Source organism: Falco cherrug, chromosome 7, assembly GCF_023634085.1.
Source record: "Falco cherrug isolate bFalChe1 chromosome 7, bFalChe1.pri, whole genome shotgun sequence".
Taxonomy (NCBI): Eukaryota; Metazoa; Chordata; class Aves; order Falconiformes; family Falconidae; genus Falco; species Falco cherrug.
This window is the reverse complement of record NC_073703.1, coordinates 34,077,901-34,095,786: the sequence shown is the minus strand read 5'-3', so window position 1 is coordinate 34,095,786 and position 17,886 is coordinate 34,077,901. Positions and strand designations below refer to the sequence as shown.

Below are 17,886 nucleotides of genomic sequence, written 5' to 3'. Positions count from 1 at the left end.
GCTTGCATGTTGACATCTTGTGGAGTACACGTTTGATGACCTCGCCAAGAAAGATGCAGGAGCGCAGCACGGCACAGTGGTGTTTCCATGTGGATCTGGGTGTGCTCGCCACTGGTGAAATCCCAAAACCTCCCAGGAGGGCTGGTGAGCAGCAAACCAGTTTTATTTGGGTACAGTGGAGAGAGCTGTACGGATAAATGCTGCAAACCAAGGCTGTGAGCTTTGTGTTTCTAAAATCGGCCCTGGCACGGTAGGTTTGGGCCGAGGCCCAAGGCTACGCAGCTAAATCTGGCTGCAAGATCAGGGGCATAAATGTGTACACCTCTATGTATACTTGGGTCCATGCTGGGTTCTGCAACGCGACATGCCTAACACTCTGTTGTGTAATCTGTGGTTTGGTGTCTGTGTTCCTCACTACTTTTGAAAACTTCCCTCTTTCTTCTTACAAGTGCAGTCAAAGTGTGGGGTCGCTGTAGCAATAACGCTCTGCAGTAACACTTGGATCGGTTTTGGACATGGGGGCAGGTTGGGCAGAAATTGGCATTTTCCCCCCCTTTTCATTCAAACTCTTTGAACATAACACTTACTTTTGCTAGTGTATGTCATCTTGCCAAGCAAAATCATCTTGCAGTAACCAGCATTTAAATGCAAATGGTGGAATGTAATGCAGAATATATCTCTGAAGTAAAAGCGGAAACAGTTTGAATATTGGCTGAACTGAAATAATTTTTTCTAAAAATGATTAGGACCTTCGGGAGAAAAACTGGAAAGCAATGGAAGCATTGGCATCAACTGAAAAATTGCTGCAGGACAAAGTGAACAAGACTGCCAAGGTTGTAATGTTAACTGCTAGAAATGATGCATTAAGCTAGAAGCAGATCTGCAGCTGGTTTTCTTTAAATGAAATGGAGGCATTAACTTTTACTGCAATTTAAATATAGTCTGTTCTGAGTGATCATTCATATACTTTCACCTCTGCTTCCTGTTGTCTTTAGGTTTCTTTTATTATTTTTTTTTTATCCTTAGTTTGTGGGCATGCTGATTTTTGATTTCTGTTTGCATAATTGTTAGAGCTGTTGTGAATTGTTGTGGGGAGCTCTGGAATAAAAACTGCTGGTGAGCAACCTGCTTTCTTCTACTGGGCTTTCACGGTGCTTGAACAAATTTATTGGACCTCTGAAGGACTAAATTGGTATTGAAAAAACTGGGAACTTTTCAGGAAAACTGTGTCACCACAACTGTGAATTTCCTCCTTGAAAGCATATGAAGCTCGACAGGTACCGTCAGAGCCAATGTTCAAAATGATATGGGGTGTGAAGTGCTCTGAAAGGTGCTTGCGTTTATGAGCCTGATTTGGTGTTAATTGCCATTGTGCAGAATTCAAAAAAGCATCAAAATAACTTTAAAAACACAAGTCAAGTAGCTAGAAGCAGAGGAGCTCTGATTTGGGATTGTGCATCTGTGTTGGAGATGTGTCCACTCTTTGCTTGGCCCCGTGTTCAAAGAAGTTGTGTACCTGCTTTTGCTGTGTGCTAACGCTTGCCTGCTTTCTCTTGCAGTTGGAAGACTTCATCAAACAGCCATTTGCCACTTTTCAGTCGTTCCTATATTGCTGAAAACTAACACACTTAGCACACCTTCACAACCCGATGTCTCCTGTCCGTTTCTGTCTCTGAATCTCAACCTACTAATGCCACCGATCTCTTGCAGCAGAGGAACTCAGAGCAGCAAGGCGCAGTAGCACTGATGTCAAAGGAAAAAACCAAACCTGAATATTAGTGAAGGATTTTTGCTGAAAGCTGCCTTCTGTGCAGGGTTTCAGGCTTTCTGCATTTAAACTTATATGGGAGCCTGAGCATCATATGGCTAAATTAAACCAATCTGCCACAAGCACAGCAAGCAAACGTCTTGTGGCTGGTCTGCTTTTAACGTTAAGTAAAAGGAACAATAAATCTGTGGTGCCTTGGCTCTGTGTATTCACATTTGCAGAGCTATGACAAAGAAAACCTGGAGATTGTCACACAGCTCTAATAATTATTTCCCATTGCATCCAAGCTTCGGGAAGGAGGATGTAAGGGTCTCCCTCTCGAGTACCTAAAAATAATACTTCGAAGCTACAGTCTTGCTTTCTTGGCCTGGTTCAAATGTGCATTAACACAAAGTTTCCTTTTGACTTTAATTGTATTTTTGTTGTGGTGATATTAATCTATGGTAATTTTTCCCCCCACCTAAAAGTGTTTAAAATAAGTATGGATTTCAAAAAAATTGTTGATCAAACTTCTTGTTTTTGAGATAGCTCAGCCTGAGTGGCAGGGTTGGTGTGATCTGTGGATGCAGTACTCGGCACAGTGTAGTTTGTTGGGAACCAGTGAATGATGGTGTAATTTCTGTACAGACAGGCTAGATTGGAGGAGAACTTAAGAAAATAAAAGGTTAAGCATGAACAAATGCAAAGGCCAAATTCTGAAGCAATTAATTGTGAATTTTTGAAGCATTCACTGGCAATTTTGGAGACTATAGTGCCTTTCTCACTTGAAAAAAATACTTTCTGGGTTAAGTATTTTACTTCAGGCACAAAAGAGGCTATTGCAAGGTTCTTGAAGTGTGTTGCCCAGTTTCATGTGAGCCTTTCTCTTGGTTTAGGAGAAGCAGCAGCATTTGGAAGCTGCTGAGGCGGAGACACGTGAACTACTCCAGAAGCTGTTCCCCAAAGTCTCTCTTCCTTCTAATGTGGTAAGAGAAGTGACCCTTCCTACCCCGCTACTGGGGGCTGGGGAGCTCTGGTTCTGCTGCGCTGGGCAGTCTGGAGCGTTTCCCTGCAGTCCCCTCTGCCCCAGGGCTTTTGCAGTGGGATGTGAGTAGCGTCTTCTGGTAATAAATACCTGGACTTGCCAGCGGCAGAGGCAAAACTGTAGTCTGTTATTTCAAGAAAAGTGTTAAAACAAAAAAGTTATCGTTATCTTGTCTTTTCTTTTTTTTTTTTGTTTTTTACCGCCCCAACATCTGATTAATCTGCCTGCGTTATCTTGTGTCTAACCAAGATAGTAAATTTTCAGGGCTGGATAAGGTCTGCCGTGTGTTTTCTCAGTGTCTGGCATGATGTGGATCCATATCTCTTGCATCAGCTGCGCAGATAATGGCTGGCCCCCCTTTCCAGAGGGCTGTGCTGCCTCAGTGCCAGTTAATATAGTTCAAGAGGGTTTGTTTTGTTCCCAGAGTTGCTTTGAAAAGCACCGATTTCCAACTTCTATATTCTTGGTGGTTTTCAGTTGTTTGCAAGGGAAGTGCACTGGGTTCGTGTGGTTTGGGTTGTGCGAGTGATGTGAAGTGAGGCTGGAAATAAGGGGTCTGCATTTCATCTGTAAGGTCTAGAGGTTTTCATTACTCATATTTAAAATTATTCTCAAATGTGCTAAAGTTAATCTGATGAACTAGAAATAGTCTTTAGGAAGGCTGTTTCTGTAAGGTTATAAAACAGTCTTCCTAGTGAGCTCCCCCGAATTACGAAGCAAGTGTCTGCTTTAACTGCTTAGGGATTTTGGAAGAGATTCCCTTAAGCCTTCAGATACTTCTTGTAGAGCCCTGACACTTGCAGGGAGACCTCTGTCACCCAGTTGTATTTCAGCACTTCCAAGCCCCTGTGAACCTTGTGTGTCTCAGCCTCGTGCTCCTGGATTGCTGCCTGCTGACTGTCAGCTCGCTCAGCTGCATAGGCAGTACTAGCTGAACCACTGCTGTCAGGCTGTGTTAGCTCCAGGGAATTAAGGAATGGAAACGCTGCTCTGTTAAACCTGTACTTGGGAGGCAAATGTCCTGAAGGTAGTTTGACTGAGGTTTTTCCTCAGCTTTAACTGGATGCATTTCCCAACAGAGCCACAGTGAATGGATGCGTGGGTTTGAAAAGATGGCTGAAGAATACTTGAGAGAGGCTTCAGGATCTGAAGATGTGAAGGTAGGCACAAACGGTGGACAGCTTCCTTGTGTGTGGCATAGTGTATTTTTCAAGTATAAATCTTGCAAATTGTGAAGTTAAAATTGGCAAACAGGTGACAAGAAAATAGTTTTATAAATATTTGCATCGTGTAAATCAGGAAGGTATTTGCATCTTCAAAAAGCACCTTGTGGAGTTGTGCAAACATTCATGAAATTCAAAATACCTGTTCCCTCTTCCAAGTAGCTGTTTTTTTCAGGCAACTCAGAATTACGGCTGTAGCTCAAATGAAGTTTGTGGTTGAGAGTTGTAGGTGACCGTTGCACTTGCTGTTGTCTTTGCGTGGGTTGGAAAGACAGACCTGCCACTGAATGATACCAGCTTGCTTGCTGAAATAAGTTAAATAATAAACTCAAATCCATCAGCTGAGATGTGACTCTTCTGGTCCCTTTTCTCTTGCCAGGCAATGGAGCAGAAGTTGAAGGAGGCCGAGGAAATGCACATACTGCTGCAACTGGAGTGTGAGAAATACAAATCTGTTCTGACGGAGACGGTAAGCAGGATGCCTGGTCACCTGTGCCTGTGATGTTGCAAGCTGCCTTTCTTTTGCTGCAAGCTTTCAAACCCTGCTCTCTTCTTAGGAGACAATTTTTCAAAGGCTACAGAGGAGCGTGGAAGAGGAAGAAAGCAAATGGAAGATAAAAGTTGAAGAATCACAGAAGGAACTTAAACAGGTATTTCTGACGAGCTGCTTTTTGTGGCAGCCAGGCAGTTTCTGCTTGAAGTTGCAGAGGGTGTTTGAGCGCTGTGAAGGCAGGTGTAGAACAGCCCTGGCTGCCTGGTTTGATGTGTGTGTGCCCAACGGATGAAAAAGGTGAAGTCTGCAACCGCTATAATAGGAATGATCCCTCCTTATAACAATCGTATTTTTGGTGCTCTGATCCTTAGTTTCATGCCAAGAGTGACTTTTATTTTTGAGGAGCACATTTCCATTTAAAAAAACCCTAAAAAGTCGAGCAATTGTTGCTGCTTTAGATTTGTGTGGCTATGCCTGTTGCCTTCTTCAGCGAAGCAAGAATAAGTGAACAGCCCAGGTATAAGATCTTTGTGACACAGATTTGTCATGATGGTCAGTCTTTTACAGGTGATGCAGGAGGCAGCCAAATAGCACATAGTAATACTAATGCTGACAGGATGGGAAGCTGAAGATTCAGGAAGGTGTATGTGTCCCATTAATATGCCCAGGAATGTATGTTTTTCTGATCCTGGCAACTCAAACTATATTGCTGTTGAGCACCTGATTTTTTTCCAGTGTGCATTTGTGAACAGACACAATCTCTTTGTGCTAAAATTTAAGTATCAATAACAATTTTTGGAAGCTGTTGAAATACTGCTTAATCAATTGTGGTCAATTAATTAGATTGAAATTGCCTGCAAAGCTTTCCCTTTTAGGAAGGCTCTGTTGCTAGCAAAAATGGTAAGAAAAAAAGAAAAAAGCATTTTATATTTCTTTCCTGATCTACAGTTCAAGCAGGTCAAACTGCTTTTCATTTCTAAAGTACTACTTAGTAAATTTGAGTGCCATGTGTGAGTCCGAAGCAAAAGGATAGATGACTTGTAAACATCTTCTTGAGGGACAAAAGGCTGTTGGATCTTGAACTATAGATGTGCTACCATCTGCCACGCTTAATAAAGCTTCTAATAAGGCTTTATTAATATGGGTTTACTACATACAGTATGTGGATGGAGATGGTCTTCCCTGTCTAGGACAGGTATTTCCCTTATCGTGGCTAATGGGCAACTGGCTTAGTCCTTATATTTCAAATCTTTCAGGCATCTAGGCTCTGAATATGTCAAAGAATGATTTGTGTTGGGAGAAGGTAGGAAAGGTGTCCTTAATGCAGACTCAGTATATTGAGTTATTTGAGTCAGCATCCTATTTTGTTCAATCAGTCTGATTTCATCCCTAATATTTTTAAATTGTAGATGCAGGCTTGTGTGTATATAGAGTTTGTCTTCAACCAACCCAACTAAATATGTTTATCTTTCTTGAAAACTGCAGATGCGTTCTTCAGTCATTGCTTTGGAGCATGAAGTAGAGAGATTAAAGGAAGAAAGCAAAGAAGTTGAAACTGTAGGTGCAGGTGGCTTTTTTTTGTCTTTGAAGCTGTCTGTTACTTAAACATGATTTAGGCTTATGCTGGAAGTCTGAACTTACTGGGACTTCTCTCCTGGAAGTAGTACAGCCTGTGCTGCAGTCTAAACTGAATCTTTTGGCCAATGTTTTTAAGAAGCAAAGAAGCTGGGTGCTGGAAACTGTCCTGTTTTGTACATCTGTATTCACCCACTGGGACTCTTGCCTTGTGAGACTGAGCAGTTTACTGCCTGGTGATGATCTGGGGCTTGGTTCTTTATCTTTTCATCTTTTTGAAGTATAACAGTTTAAATCTGTGCTTTGCCTTCACTGGGTTTCAAATGCTTTCTAAATGTCATGGAATATTTGATAGACATTTATAGCTAATTATAAATCAAGAAAATGATACTGCAAGAAAGCATTGAAAACATCTGTTTTAACTCTGTTTTTCTGTTTCTAGCTTAAAAAAGAGAGAGAACATTTGGAAAGTGAACTAGAAAAGGCAGAAATAGAGCGATCTACTTATGTTTCAGAAGTCAGAGAGGTAAACATAATTGACCAAACTGTTATTTTTCTTTTGATTACCAGTTGGCTGACAAACTAATCTAATGCTTAGCCCCTGTGGCTGAGGAGTTTGTATGCTTGTGACCTTAGGGTAGAGCAACACTCACTGAGCAGAAGAAAAGTGGGCATCCTAAGGAGACAAATCCTAAAACTCTAAACTTCATTTCAGCTCAAAGATCTGTTGACTGAATTGCAGAAAAAACTTGATGATTCATATTCTGAAGCAGTAAGACAGAATGAAGAGTTAAATTTGGTAAGAAGCTTGTTCTCCGCTGGGCACAAAATAGGCTCCCAGCATACTTATGAAGCGGAGACTTATTTCAAATCCTGTCTGTTCTGCTAACCTCTTCAGCTTGATATTTTTGTCCATTGCAATCATTTATGTAGTCTGACTTTTACAATTTGTCTCTTTCTCTGCTCCTAACAATAGCCTGTCTGGTTCTTAAGACTTTTTCCAAAGTCTGTAAGACTTTCATTCCTGAAACTTCTTGAGAATCAACGTTTTACAGTGGTAGACATGGGCAACAGCAAATATAATGTCCTTAGAGCAACAGAAGCTGTGCTCCCATCAGTTTCATGTGAGGATTATTCTCTGGTGGTTTTTTTTCCAAAGCTTTTGAGGATGCAACTGTGGTGTCTGTGTTTGGCTGTGCAGAGCCTTTTCCATCCTCCTCTGTATGTACAGAAATTGGCCCAAACCGATGTTGGATTAACTCATAGTGTCCAGCCATTCAGCGGCTGGCATCCTGATGTGGCTGAATAGCTGCGCTGGCTTGGGGCATGCACTGTGTTACGGTGTGTTTGGCTAGGAATGCTCTCCAGCCAATAATGCTCCTATACCAAGTTTTCTCAAGGAGTTGGATTAACTGAGGCCAGACCTGTATACCCGGAGATGCATGGCTTCCTGGATTAAGCCCTTTCATTTCTCACTTGTTTCAGTGATGTGTTTTTTAAGGCTGCAGGAGCACTGGATCCTTCCTCTGCATGTGCTTGAACAGTGCTTTCTTGCTTTTGAGCCAGGATCGGGGAAGGTTGTCTCTGTCACTATGTCTTTGTTGGGTTTTGGAGTAGTTGATGGGACAACCTGTCACTGCAGGCTGAGCTGCTGATCTCACCAGGGTACTGCCGCTAACGTAACTGGCTTAAAATAGTTGATTTTAAAAAATAAAACGGAACCCACCACCACAATAACAATCCGCTTAAGTTAATGGTATGCTTGGCAAGTCTAGTACAGCATTGATTAGCATCCTGCCTCAGCAACCAAAGCCTCTCCTTTTGAAAGCAAGGGAAATGGGAATTGAATGCATATCTTAGAGTTAATCAGTAAACGCCAACCTCTTGAATATAAGAGGCAACAATCCATTATGTCTGTAACAACAGCAGCTTGAAAGGCTGAGCTCCCTGCTAGGGCAGCTTGACTCTGCAATCTGGTGATGCTGTGCTGGTAGGAGCATGAGGAGGTGGTAAACAACTACCTTCACGAAAATGGCTCAGGAATGCTGTCCAGTGTATATGAGGGTGGGTTTTTTTGCTGTAGGCAGGAGGTTGAGGAGTGGAAGCGATGGGATTTCAGGATGTTTCCTACTAATTTATAAGGTGAGCAAGGTGAGAAGCTGAAACTGCAGAGGAGCTCAACAGTGCTTCCCCAAAATGTAGAAAACTAGCATCCATCAGCCCAGGTGCTCCAAAGGAGGAAACTTTCCAGGGGTGAGACAAATACAGTGCAAAGGTTTGGAATCGGTGAGAATTCAGGGCTCTGAGTAGGCTATTGTTCACTTCTTTAATCCCCTGCTGGCTCCCAAGAAGACTGACAGCAGAAATAGTGAACATTAGCACACTGCACTTCAGAGGCACAAATCCAACCAAATTGGCACTCGAGCTTCTTGTTAGCGCTCCTGTTTGAGGCTCAAGCCTTAAGTGCTGTGACTGGTTCTGTGTGCTGCGTTGAAGAGCAATGGAAATATTCTTTAAAAAATGTTTATATCCTTTGGAAGGCTGTAGTTTAAGGGCAGCTAGTACGAAGTATTCATCCCTCTTGACTGAAATAGTTTCACTTTTTTTGGATTGAATCTAAACACAATTGACAGCTTAATATACCCTTGTCAGTGATTCATGCCTCGATGTGACATTAACAGACTGGTTAAGTCAACATAGTTGTAGTAAGTGGTTCTTTATGAAGATGACAAGTAGAGCTTTTTAGTTTATTCATCAGTAAAGTGACTGTTTTGCCTGAATTAGGAAGATGACTCTACGTTTTTGCATATTTGCTATGAATTAAGCTGGAGTCTGGGCTGACTTTTGTGTAAGAGTGCTGGAGAGGCTGATGTACTGTTAGTACTGCTAATATTCCTACTGGCGATGGAGTTTAGAAGTTGAAACAGTGTGTAACGAAGCTGATGCCAGCCATGTCTCTTCTTCTGTAGTTTCCTTTCTTTACGTTTATCTTTACAGATGGAGTCTCTTTTCCTTGACTGTCATTGTAAATCTCATCATACATGTTGACTAATCCGGTCTGTGCAATAATTGTTAGTAATCTTAGTCCATTTGCAGTCAGTGTGCACTGGGTTAATCTGTGGGACAGACAGATGAAATCCATCTATGTGTGAAGGAAACTGATTTTCTTTGTTACTGTTTTGCAGCTGAAAACACAGCTAAATGAAACATTATCGAAACTCAAAGTTGATCAGAATGAGAGACAGAAGGTAGCTGGTGACCTGCCCAAGGTAAGCAGAGACCCTTAACGGTTACAGATCTAAGTGTAATTGAAACCCTCAAGATCTGTAGTTTTGCAGTCCTGGAAAATGTGCTGATTTGAGTGGCTTGAGGAGACTGCCTTCTTGGTGGGGTGGCTTACTCCACTTGCTGGTTCCCTGGGTGACTGGGGCTGCAGGAGTAGCTCATGCAAGCTATCTGCATGTCTGTTGAAATGATAAAAATGCAACTAACAGCTCTACTTAATTAGCCTTCTTGAAAGAGTCTCTTGTTCATGATAATCTTACGCCAGTGGGAATAAGTGGTGATTTGGGATTGACAAATAACTCTTTATTTAAAGAAACCCAGCCTAACAAAGAGCCCACACCACAGCCTGAAGCTTTTAAATCCAGTCTCAAATGGCAGTGGGTTACAAGTTGGTTTACAAGCCATCTGCCCGTTTGCACTTGGTTACAAATAGGCTATAACCTAGGACACTGCGAATCTTTAGAGTTAGCTCTGTGCAAGCCTGATGAGACAAGCAGGTGGGTTACCTCTGCTCTTCCTCAATGGCCTCTCTGGCAAGATGGATTGGAGTGGGCAGTCTTTACGCATGAGAGGTCCCAGTGCTGTCCGTCAACCTAGAAACGGACCTCTCACAGGAGAACTGATAAATGGAGACAAGAATAGCCTGTAGAGCAGCTGAGCTCTGGCTCCAGACTGTATAATGCCTTTTTCCTTCCGTGGTAGATGCATAGTAAGGATATGGGGCTGTGTTTTTGCAGCGCTGGAGTGGGGAGAGCTGTTGGTGGGGCAAGGCTTGTCTTGGGACAGGGACACATGGAAAAGCACTGCCAGGAGGTGAGAAGCTAAAGGAGACCTGCTGTAATAAGAAGGTGGTTAAAACATTTTGCTTAGGACGATTGTTGGATGTTGACATACGAAGTGAGCTGTGCAGGTGTCTGTGGTTCATGGTATAATCTGTATAAATGTGGATCTATGATCAGGTTTTTGGAGACCTGCCCGCACTTGCTACAAAAAAAAACCTCTTGCACAAAAAAATTTGCGGCACAATTTTTATGTAATAACCTTACGTGAGACTATTAAAGCTTCCCTGTAGAATTGCTCTCAAATGTAAGTGGGCTGATGTGCAACATACTAATTGTAAGGAGACATGTCAGTCTTGGCACATGTGTTGGTCCCCTGAGCAAATCTGGCATAAAACAGATTTCCTCCTGAACAGTGATTTCTGTGTGTCTAGTGCTCTTGGAGAAGTGGGGGTTTGCTTCTCAGCCTTTGCTAGTTGTTGTCTCTCTCCTGTTTTGTGTTTTGTTTTGGTTTGTTGTTTTTTTTTCTTTCCCTACAGGCCCAGGAGTCTTTGGCATCTCTTGAGAGAGAAATTGGAAAAGTTGTTGGGGATGCCAATGTTATTGAAAACAGCGATGTTTGCACAGAGTCGGTGAGTGTTTCTTTTGAGCCCACACTCAAGGGCAATGCAAATATCATACAAAGTATGATCTTACGGAAGCGAGGTCCAGCAAAGAAACAGGTTATGTGCTGCTGATGGTAAATTAAGGCTTGATGAGATTTCCTGTCCTACAGCTTGTTGGGGTGGTGTCCTGCAGCTGGATCCCACGGTTGCATTGGGACTTTTGCTGTCATCTGGATTGTGACCTCTTTCCCATGGCTCAAATTTGCAAGGAGGAAGAAGGGGAGAGATTCTGGACAGGAGATCTGTGCTTCTGATGGGTTGTTGGTTTGGGCAAAAGTGGGAAGATCCCAGCCTTGTCCCTTCTTGAAGGGAAGCTAAAAATAAATCTGCTGATAACTAAATGAGCTTAAAATACTAACTTTTGGGTTGGTGCTTGCTGCCATCTGTAACTCCAAAGAAGGCAGTCTTGTGTGCCCTGTGACACCGTGGCAGAGAATGTCTTTTGCCAGAACGTTGACCCTTCTGGTCCTCTGCAGCTGTGGGCCAGAGCCTGTCCTTAGACACTGGTAGGTGTCAGAATTCAACTTCAGCCTAGTCCTGGCTCCTGGGAGTTTGTGCTGACCTTGAGGTGGTCCAGCAGCAAATTCTTGCGAGGCTGTGCTTCAGTAAGCTACAGGCTTGAGCACTGCCTTGTGCTGTGGATGGGCAACTCTCCAGACCGATGGTGTTTTTGTGTTCTCCAGTAATGGCATTGCAATTGCACAGTCTGGAATTGTGCGGACTCCGTCTGGGGTGGCCTGTTTTCACACTTACAGGTAACTCACCTGAGCCTGTGGGTTACTCTTAGCACGGATGATTGCAGAACTGCTTGTGTAGCTGGTACTCGGAGTGCTCCCCTAAAAACACACCACCTGTACAAGCAGTTGATTTGTGGCTTTGTAACTGGACTTCTCCATCTCTGGAAACGAGAGCTTTCACACCAGCTTCAAAATAGTGTCAGGTCAGCTTTCCAGAAGGCGGTTGGGAAGGGAAAGGCTAAAGCAGATGCTTTCCCAGCACACTGTACACAGCTAAATGGGGTCAGCGGAACTCACTACCTGTGATAGAGTGGAAGGAAACACTCTTGTTGAAGCAGAGCACTTGCTGATAGGACAAATAATTCATGTTGAGTCTTCTGAGGAGCACTGCCAAAAAGCCTTTGTCTTTGTAGTCATTAGCAGAAATGGAATGGCTTTTCCAGAGTCAGTCAGCATCCACGACTAATCACACTTGAGTTGTGGGCTCATCCTGTCTGAGCCGGAGATGCAGTGAGACTGTGGATGTCCCACCCCTGTGAGCTGGTTGCCAGGGAGTGATGGTAGGTCTGGTGAGCCCTCTCCTGTGTTCCCAGCAAGAAGCCAGCTGTGATGGTGACAATTGGGTGCTCTATGTCTCCGCAGCAGGCAGGAGAAGAAAAGCTCTTCTCAAACCAGTGCCAAACTGCTTGCTCTCTGCTACACCTTACCTAAGCAATGCCATCAGCTGTGGCATTTTGTGGCTGGTGACACTGGTGAGACCTCCTGCGCTGGGTGTCATTAAATGTGCCCTGTGGTGGCCCAAGTATGCTAGTTAGGTTTAATCGTTTTAGCCTTAACTTGCATAATCCCTCTGGATCATGCGTTGTTCTGTTGTAGCTGCGTGGGCACGCTGTGGAACCCTAACCAGGTTTCCTCCAGAATATCCATCACTTTATTCTAAAGAGGGGTGTGGAAAAACAGTCATAATAAACCTGTAATTAAGCCTTCATTAGTAAAAATATGTAAATTGTCTAAACAGTGCTCTTGACAGGTAGCCATTGGCAGAGGCTGAAATTAGAATATTTTCTTTATCTTCTTCCCCAAGCTCTTCTTACTGCATTTTTTTTAGGGAGAAAAAAACCCCACAAACCTCTCCCCAGAAGCCTAAAAACGCAGCTTAAAATAGCTTTCGGATTAAAAAAGAAAGTCTTCCAGCCACTTCCACCTAGCAACAGTCTCTCTCTTTCCTTTTTTAAGAAGGACCTGAAAACACGTGCTTGAAAATGAGCATATTTGTTCCTTCTGGGGACTGGAACTCAACCCACAAAATTGAGAAATGATGCTCGCCTAAACCCTCAAACACATTCTGTGTGTTTTCTTTCCTTTTCTTTCTATTTAAAAATAGACCATTTGGTTTTTCTAATCAGCTTCCTTGTCACTTATAGGACTAGATGATGACTAAAGGGCGCCTTTTAGTATGCTTTAAGGAAGTCATTTATATTCAGCAGCTGGCTTAGGCGGTATACTTATTTTGAGGCTTATGAAATCTAATGTGCTTTCCCCCCCAGATCTCAATATAAAACACTCCATCACTGAAAACTGGAAATACCGTGTGTGTAAAGCACGGTGGAGGGGAATCTGTCAGTTCAGCACCAGCTCTGTGATCGCAGGGGGTTCACTACTACCATCGTCTTTCTCTCTTCATCCCCATACACCAAGGACATGCTTTCCCCTGAGTCACAGAGAGCATGGGGCTGGGGCACAGCAGTGACTGCATAAGGGCAGCCTTGCACTCCTGGGTTGGCAGAAGCTGCAGTATGGCTGTGCTCAGCCCGAGTCCATCAGGACCTGGTCAGGATTGGCCCCAGAGGGTTGGGGATGTTTGTGGGTAAATATCTCCTGAGATCAGTGAAGTCACAGAACAGAAGGGAGAGGAAGCAAGTAGGGGAAGAGTAGAGCCGTTCCCAGAGATGAACGGAGAGCGAATTGAAAGGCTCCTTCACTGCTTGTGATGGTTTCCATGCTAATGCACGTGCACTTTCATACCCAGTACTATTAGTCAGTGCTGCAATTCATTCATTTGCTGGGATGCTAATTGCATTTGCCTCTGCACTTTCATCAATCTGCACGAGACTGCTAAGTGAAGTCTCAGTCTTGACAGACCTGATTTTCTACTTTAATAAGGGTAAAACAGGTTAAGGCTACCCTATTATGGATTCCCGATGATTTTTTTTTTTTTTTTTTTTTTTACAATAGAGAAATGTTTACCAGTTGCATCAAGTAAAAGCTTTGCAATATATTGCTTTGTTCTCTTGCCTGAGCCTGGAGTAGTGTCTATAATGGTGCAGGTGGTTGAGTTTGATTTACTTCCCGCCCTGCGTTACAGCTAGTCTAGCGGCATTTCCAGCCAAATGGGAGCTGGGAAAGTGGCCCTCTCTGAACTCGCTCTGATTTCTCTGAAACTCTGGGGAGAGATTTGCAACAGCATTATGCATCAGTCTCATTCTGTTAGTAAAGCTGCTTTCAGTTGGAGTGGTGTTGGCTGATGCTGAGTGCTTGTGAGCACCTCTGTGCTCATGTTGAGAGCTGCGTACTTCTGTATCACTGACACCAGGGCAGAGTTGTTTATTTTTAGCTGTTAAATTGCGAAGGAAAGCTGTCCTGCAGGTTATCTGCGTGTCCATATTATGAGCTGAATAAGAAGTAGTAAACGTGCATGTTAGAGGTGGAGTTCTTTCTGTGTCTCTGAAGGAGCTAATCAATAAAGGTAATAAAACAGGTGGTATATCACTGTTAGCTTAGCAAGACTGACTTTGGAGAGGGGGACAGGTAAGAGGGGAAGAGTCCATTTTGAGTTGTGACACTTCCCTATTCATAAACTGTTGAACGCCTTAAAAAAAAAAAAAAGAAAAGCAGCACTTGTTTTAAAAAAGCAAGCTCAGCATTTTCATTTCAGCACAAGAAACCAGTTTTCTATCTCTTGGTAGCTTTTTTTCCTTTTCTCCATGTTAACTGGTGCTCAGACTGCTTTGTGAAGTCCTCATCCAAGTGTGGGTGTCACTGGCAAGCAGGAATTTCTCAGGGGCTCGGAGCAGAGGATGAACCAGTAGGGCAGCTGCTGGGCAGCAGCCCATGTCCTGAGCCTGGAGAGGAGCGCTGGTGCTGTGGTGTGGGTGGGGAAAGGTGTGTTTCTCCAGCCAGCTCTTTCAAGTGGTTTTACAGCTGGATTGGCCATTACATATAGCTGAGGACACCACCCCGCAGATCCTCTTACAGACCAAGTCCTTGGTGGTCCAGGAGCCTTGTTGTTACAGCTGAGGGGATCAGAAGCCATCCCTGTGCTTAGCAGCCTGTGTTTTAAACCATATGCTTTCATCTGCATGGGGTTTTCAGCCAGGCCTGTGGGGTAGTAACTTCTGAGGCTGGATCAGCTGTGGTTACAAGCACAGTTCCTGGAAGCAGTGAGTAAGTGGAGTCCTGGGCAGGCAGGGTGGGAGCCAGAGCTCCGTGATGCTCTCGCTGGCATTCGGTGTGTGCAGGTAATTCACTGGAACAGGAAATAGCTTTATGACTTTGAACCGTGTTCTCTTTAAATGTGGCCATAACCCTCTGACTTACAAGAGATGTTCCCATCTGTGCAAGGAGTTGTAATTTTATAGGGAAGATCTAATTCTAGGCTTTCTTGGTAATGAGATTGTAAATGAGTTTTTAATGATTTTTTTTTTCCTCTTCCAGGAATTGACTGATGAAAGACTAAATGTGGCAGTGAATCTTAACCAGGATGTAGGTCATCTCAAGAAGCTGCTTGTGTCAGTAAGCCAAATGCTGTCAAAGGGACGAGAACACTACCAGCTAGTAGGTAGGTACAGCTGGTGGCAGTCTAGTTGAACCGGTGGGGTGGCTGTCAGGAAGAACACTGGTCTGATGGTGGGACCCTGTTCAGATTTAAGAAGTCAGATGTCAAAATCTGAGACTTTCTAGGTGCAAATCATCAAAAGCTGTTAGTAGGTAACCAAGTTGTTCCTCCCTGGATACGTATCTCAGTGAGCTGGGACTAATCTCACACCCCTGCGTCCCTCTCTAGGCATGTAACTCTTTTATCCCTCCCTTCCACTACCTGCTACTTCATGTAGCAGGTTGCCAAGGTTTTGTTGTGCCTGTGCCTTGTTTCCTTCATCCCAGCTGCACAAGAAAAATGTCTGCACTTCCATGTTCCGATTGATTTGGGACGGAGGATATAAAGTAACCCACAGGGCTTTCAGTGAGTTAATAGCAGTGGCTTGCTGTGGTCACGGGGATATGAGCATCGGAAGCATCGGTCTGGCATGAACTCTTCATCCAATTATAGACACAAACAAGACTCTCTATTTTCATATAGAGCCAGCTTGGAAACCTGGGCCTTTATGGTTGACTGCATCATGCTGGTAAACTTCTTAAATAACCAAAAGTTAGCTAATGGTTGGATAAAGTCGAGACGCTTAAACTTTCTCAGGAAGCTGATGCAGCTTGTGAGCCTCTGCTAATGTGCTGTGAGCTGGGTCTGAAGGCGGGTTGTGAACTGTTCGGTTTGGGAGGCAGCAAAGCCTTGGCACTGAACGAGCTGCTGCAAGGAGTGTCAGAACTCCCTCTTGTCTACTGAGCATGGGGAAGTGGTTTTTTGCTTCCTAATTTAGGTGTGGGTTTTAGTGTGGTGTGGGTTTTTTTTTTTTTTTTTCCTGCTCCTGCCTCCGTAATACAGCGTGGGCAGCAGAGCTGGTCTTAAAGGCTGGTGACAAGATGTTCACAGTGGGGTAAACCTGGTCTCATAGGATGAGCCTGGTGCACATGGGGGGAAGGTGCTACCTGCACCTTGGCCTCTGCTCTGGGAGGCTGTTCTGGCTTGATCGCCACCACCCTGGTTTGATCCTGTGGGCTTCATCAAGGGCAGGTGCTAACGAAGTGGCTGGCGTGAGCCGCTGAAGTGCTGGCAAGGCACAGATTTGCTTGTACGCTGCCCTTTGGAAACTGCTCGGCTGACGTGGTGTTTTGTGTTTCTTTTGCAGAATGAAGTCACGGGGGAATCGTTAATTTGAGGATAGCAGAAGGCATTGTATTATATTTTGCCAAATTAAAGCCTTATTTATGTTTTCACCCTTTCTACTTTGTCAGAAGCACTGAACAGAGTTTTGTCTTTTCTAATCCTTGTTAGACTACTGATTTAAAGAAAAAACCCAACTCTGTAGACACCTCCAGAGTTTAGTTTTATAATAAAAACAAACCTGTTTGGATAATTAGACCTTTACATTCCTGGAGAGACAGTAAACACATAATCTTTTATCTTGTTTTGCTGAATAAAACTTGTTCAGAAAACTCCAACATGGTAAAGTCACCAGTGGGATATAACATTTTAATACTGATGTTGTACACTGTTATACTTAATTACATTTTTGGGATTAGCTGCCTCTGACTTCAACCTCAAGTAAACACTTCTTTTTTTTTTTTCTTGGGGTTTTTTTTTTTTTTGGTTGCTAATGTAATCAGTTTTTGTAATGGTGTCACCAAATAAAGGGATGCTGTTATTCAAAGTGTTGCCGCTCTCTTTTAACTGAAAGTGGGTGACTCGGGTGAGATTTCCACCTCTCCCCTCCCTGAAACAAGCATCAGGCTGCACTTGGTGTACTTGGTTTTGGGCAGAGGAGGAGGCGCAAGCTTGAGAAGAAGCAACCACGAGTGCTTCCAGACTGAAAGTAAGAAAAGGTACTCAGGTTTTAAAAAATACAGGAAATCCCCAGCAAACCATCATGCAAAATGTGGTTCCATGTCATGTATAGTCTTGGGGAAAAATCAGGGAGCACAAGGGGGAGGAACGGTTGGAAACATCAGATCGTATGGCAAAGCCAGCTGTGGTGGGAGGGTCAGACAAGCCTGCTTGGCTGCCAGTGGTGCGCAGAGTATCTCTCTTTGCCCTAGACTTGCCTCCTGGATGGGAGCCTGTGGTGGAAGGAGTTGTTCCGGGCTTGGATGCTCTTGGGTGCTTTGTTGGGAACAGATCTGGGGAGGGTCTTTGATGGGACAGGGATTCATTTGGGGGCATGGAGAGATCAGTTGGTTCTCCTCCGCTTTGGATTTTTAAGTGTTTCTTAGAGGAACCCTTCAGTTCTGTGGGAGATGCTTCAGTAAGCGAGGTGTTGCTTAGTTCTTGGTTACACTTGAGGACATGATTATCTGAGGGAAGGCAAAAGAACAGGGGCCAAAGTGAATTAATTGCTGAGTTAAAATGGTTCAAACTGCTTACTCCGAGCTTTTCACACTCTTGCCTTTGCGAGATATTTGTTGTTAATGTTTTGGGTCTTTGTCACACACACACACACCTCCTTGA

At 43.7% G+C, this 17,886-nt stretch overlaps 1 protein-coding gene across 18 annotated transcripts in view; it reads left to right on the top strand.

Moving 5' to 3' along the window:
* KTN1 (kinectin 1) overlaps positions 1-17,081 on the top strand; it is a 78,040-nt gene extending 60,959 nt beyond the window's left edge. For 7 of the 18 annotated variants that reach the window (XM_055716054.1, XM_055716060.1, XM_055716061.1 and 4 more), the window contains 12 exons: positions 747-833; positions 2,644-2,733; positions 3,872-3,952; positions 4,395-4,484; positions 4,573-4,665; positions 5,994-6,065; positions 6,526-6,609; positions 6,799-6,882; positions 9,269-9,352; positions 10,687-10,779; positions 15,264-15,387; positions 16,571-17,081. In XM_055716054.1, the coding sequence (XP_055572029.1) occupies positions 747-833; positions 2,644-2,733; positions 3,872-3,952; positions 4,395-4,484; positions 4,573-4,665; positions 5,994-6,065; positions 6,526-6,609; positions 6,799-6,882; positions 9,269-9,352; positions 10,687-10,779; positions 15,264-15,387; positions 16,571-16,575 (987 nt within the window). In that variant the 3' untranslated portion in view covers positions 16,576-17,081. Of the gene's footprint in view, positions 1-746; positions 834-2,643; positions 2,734-3,871; positions 3,953-4,394; positions 4,485-4,572; positions 4,666-5,993; positions 6,066-6,525; positions 6,610-6,719; positions 6,883-9,268; positions 9,353-10,686; positions 10,780-15,263; positions 15,388-16,570 lie in introns of those variants that run through there. The other 11 variants (XM_055716066.1, XM_055716064.1, XM_055716062.1 and 8 more) reach the window with 4 other exon arrangements.
* The last annotated feature ends 805 nt before the right edge of the window (positions 17,082-17,886 follow it).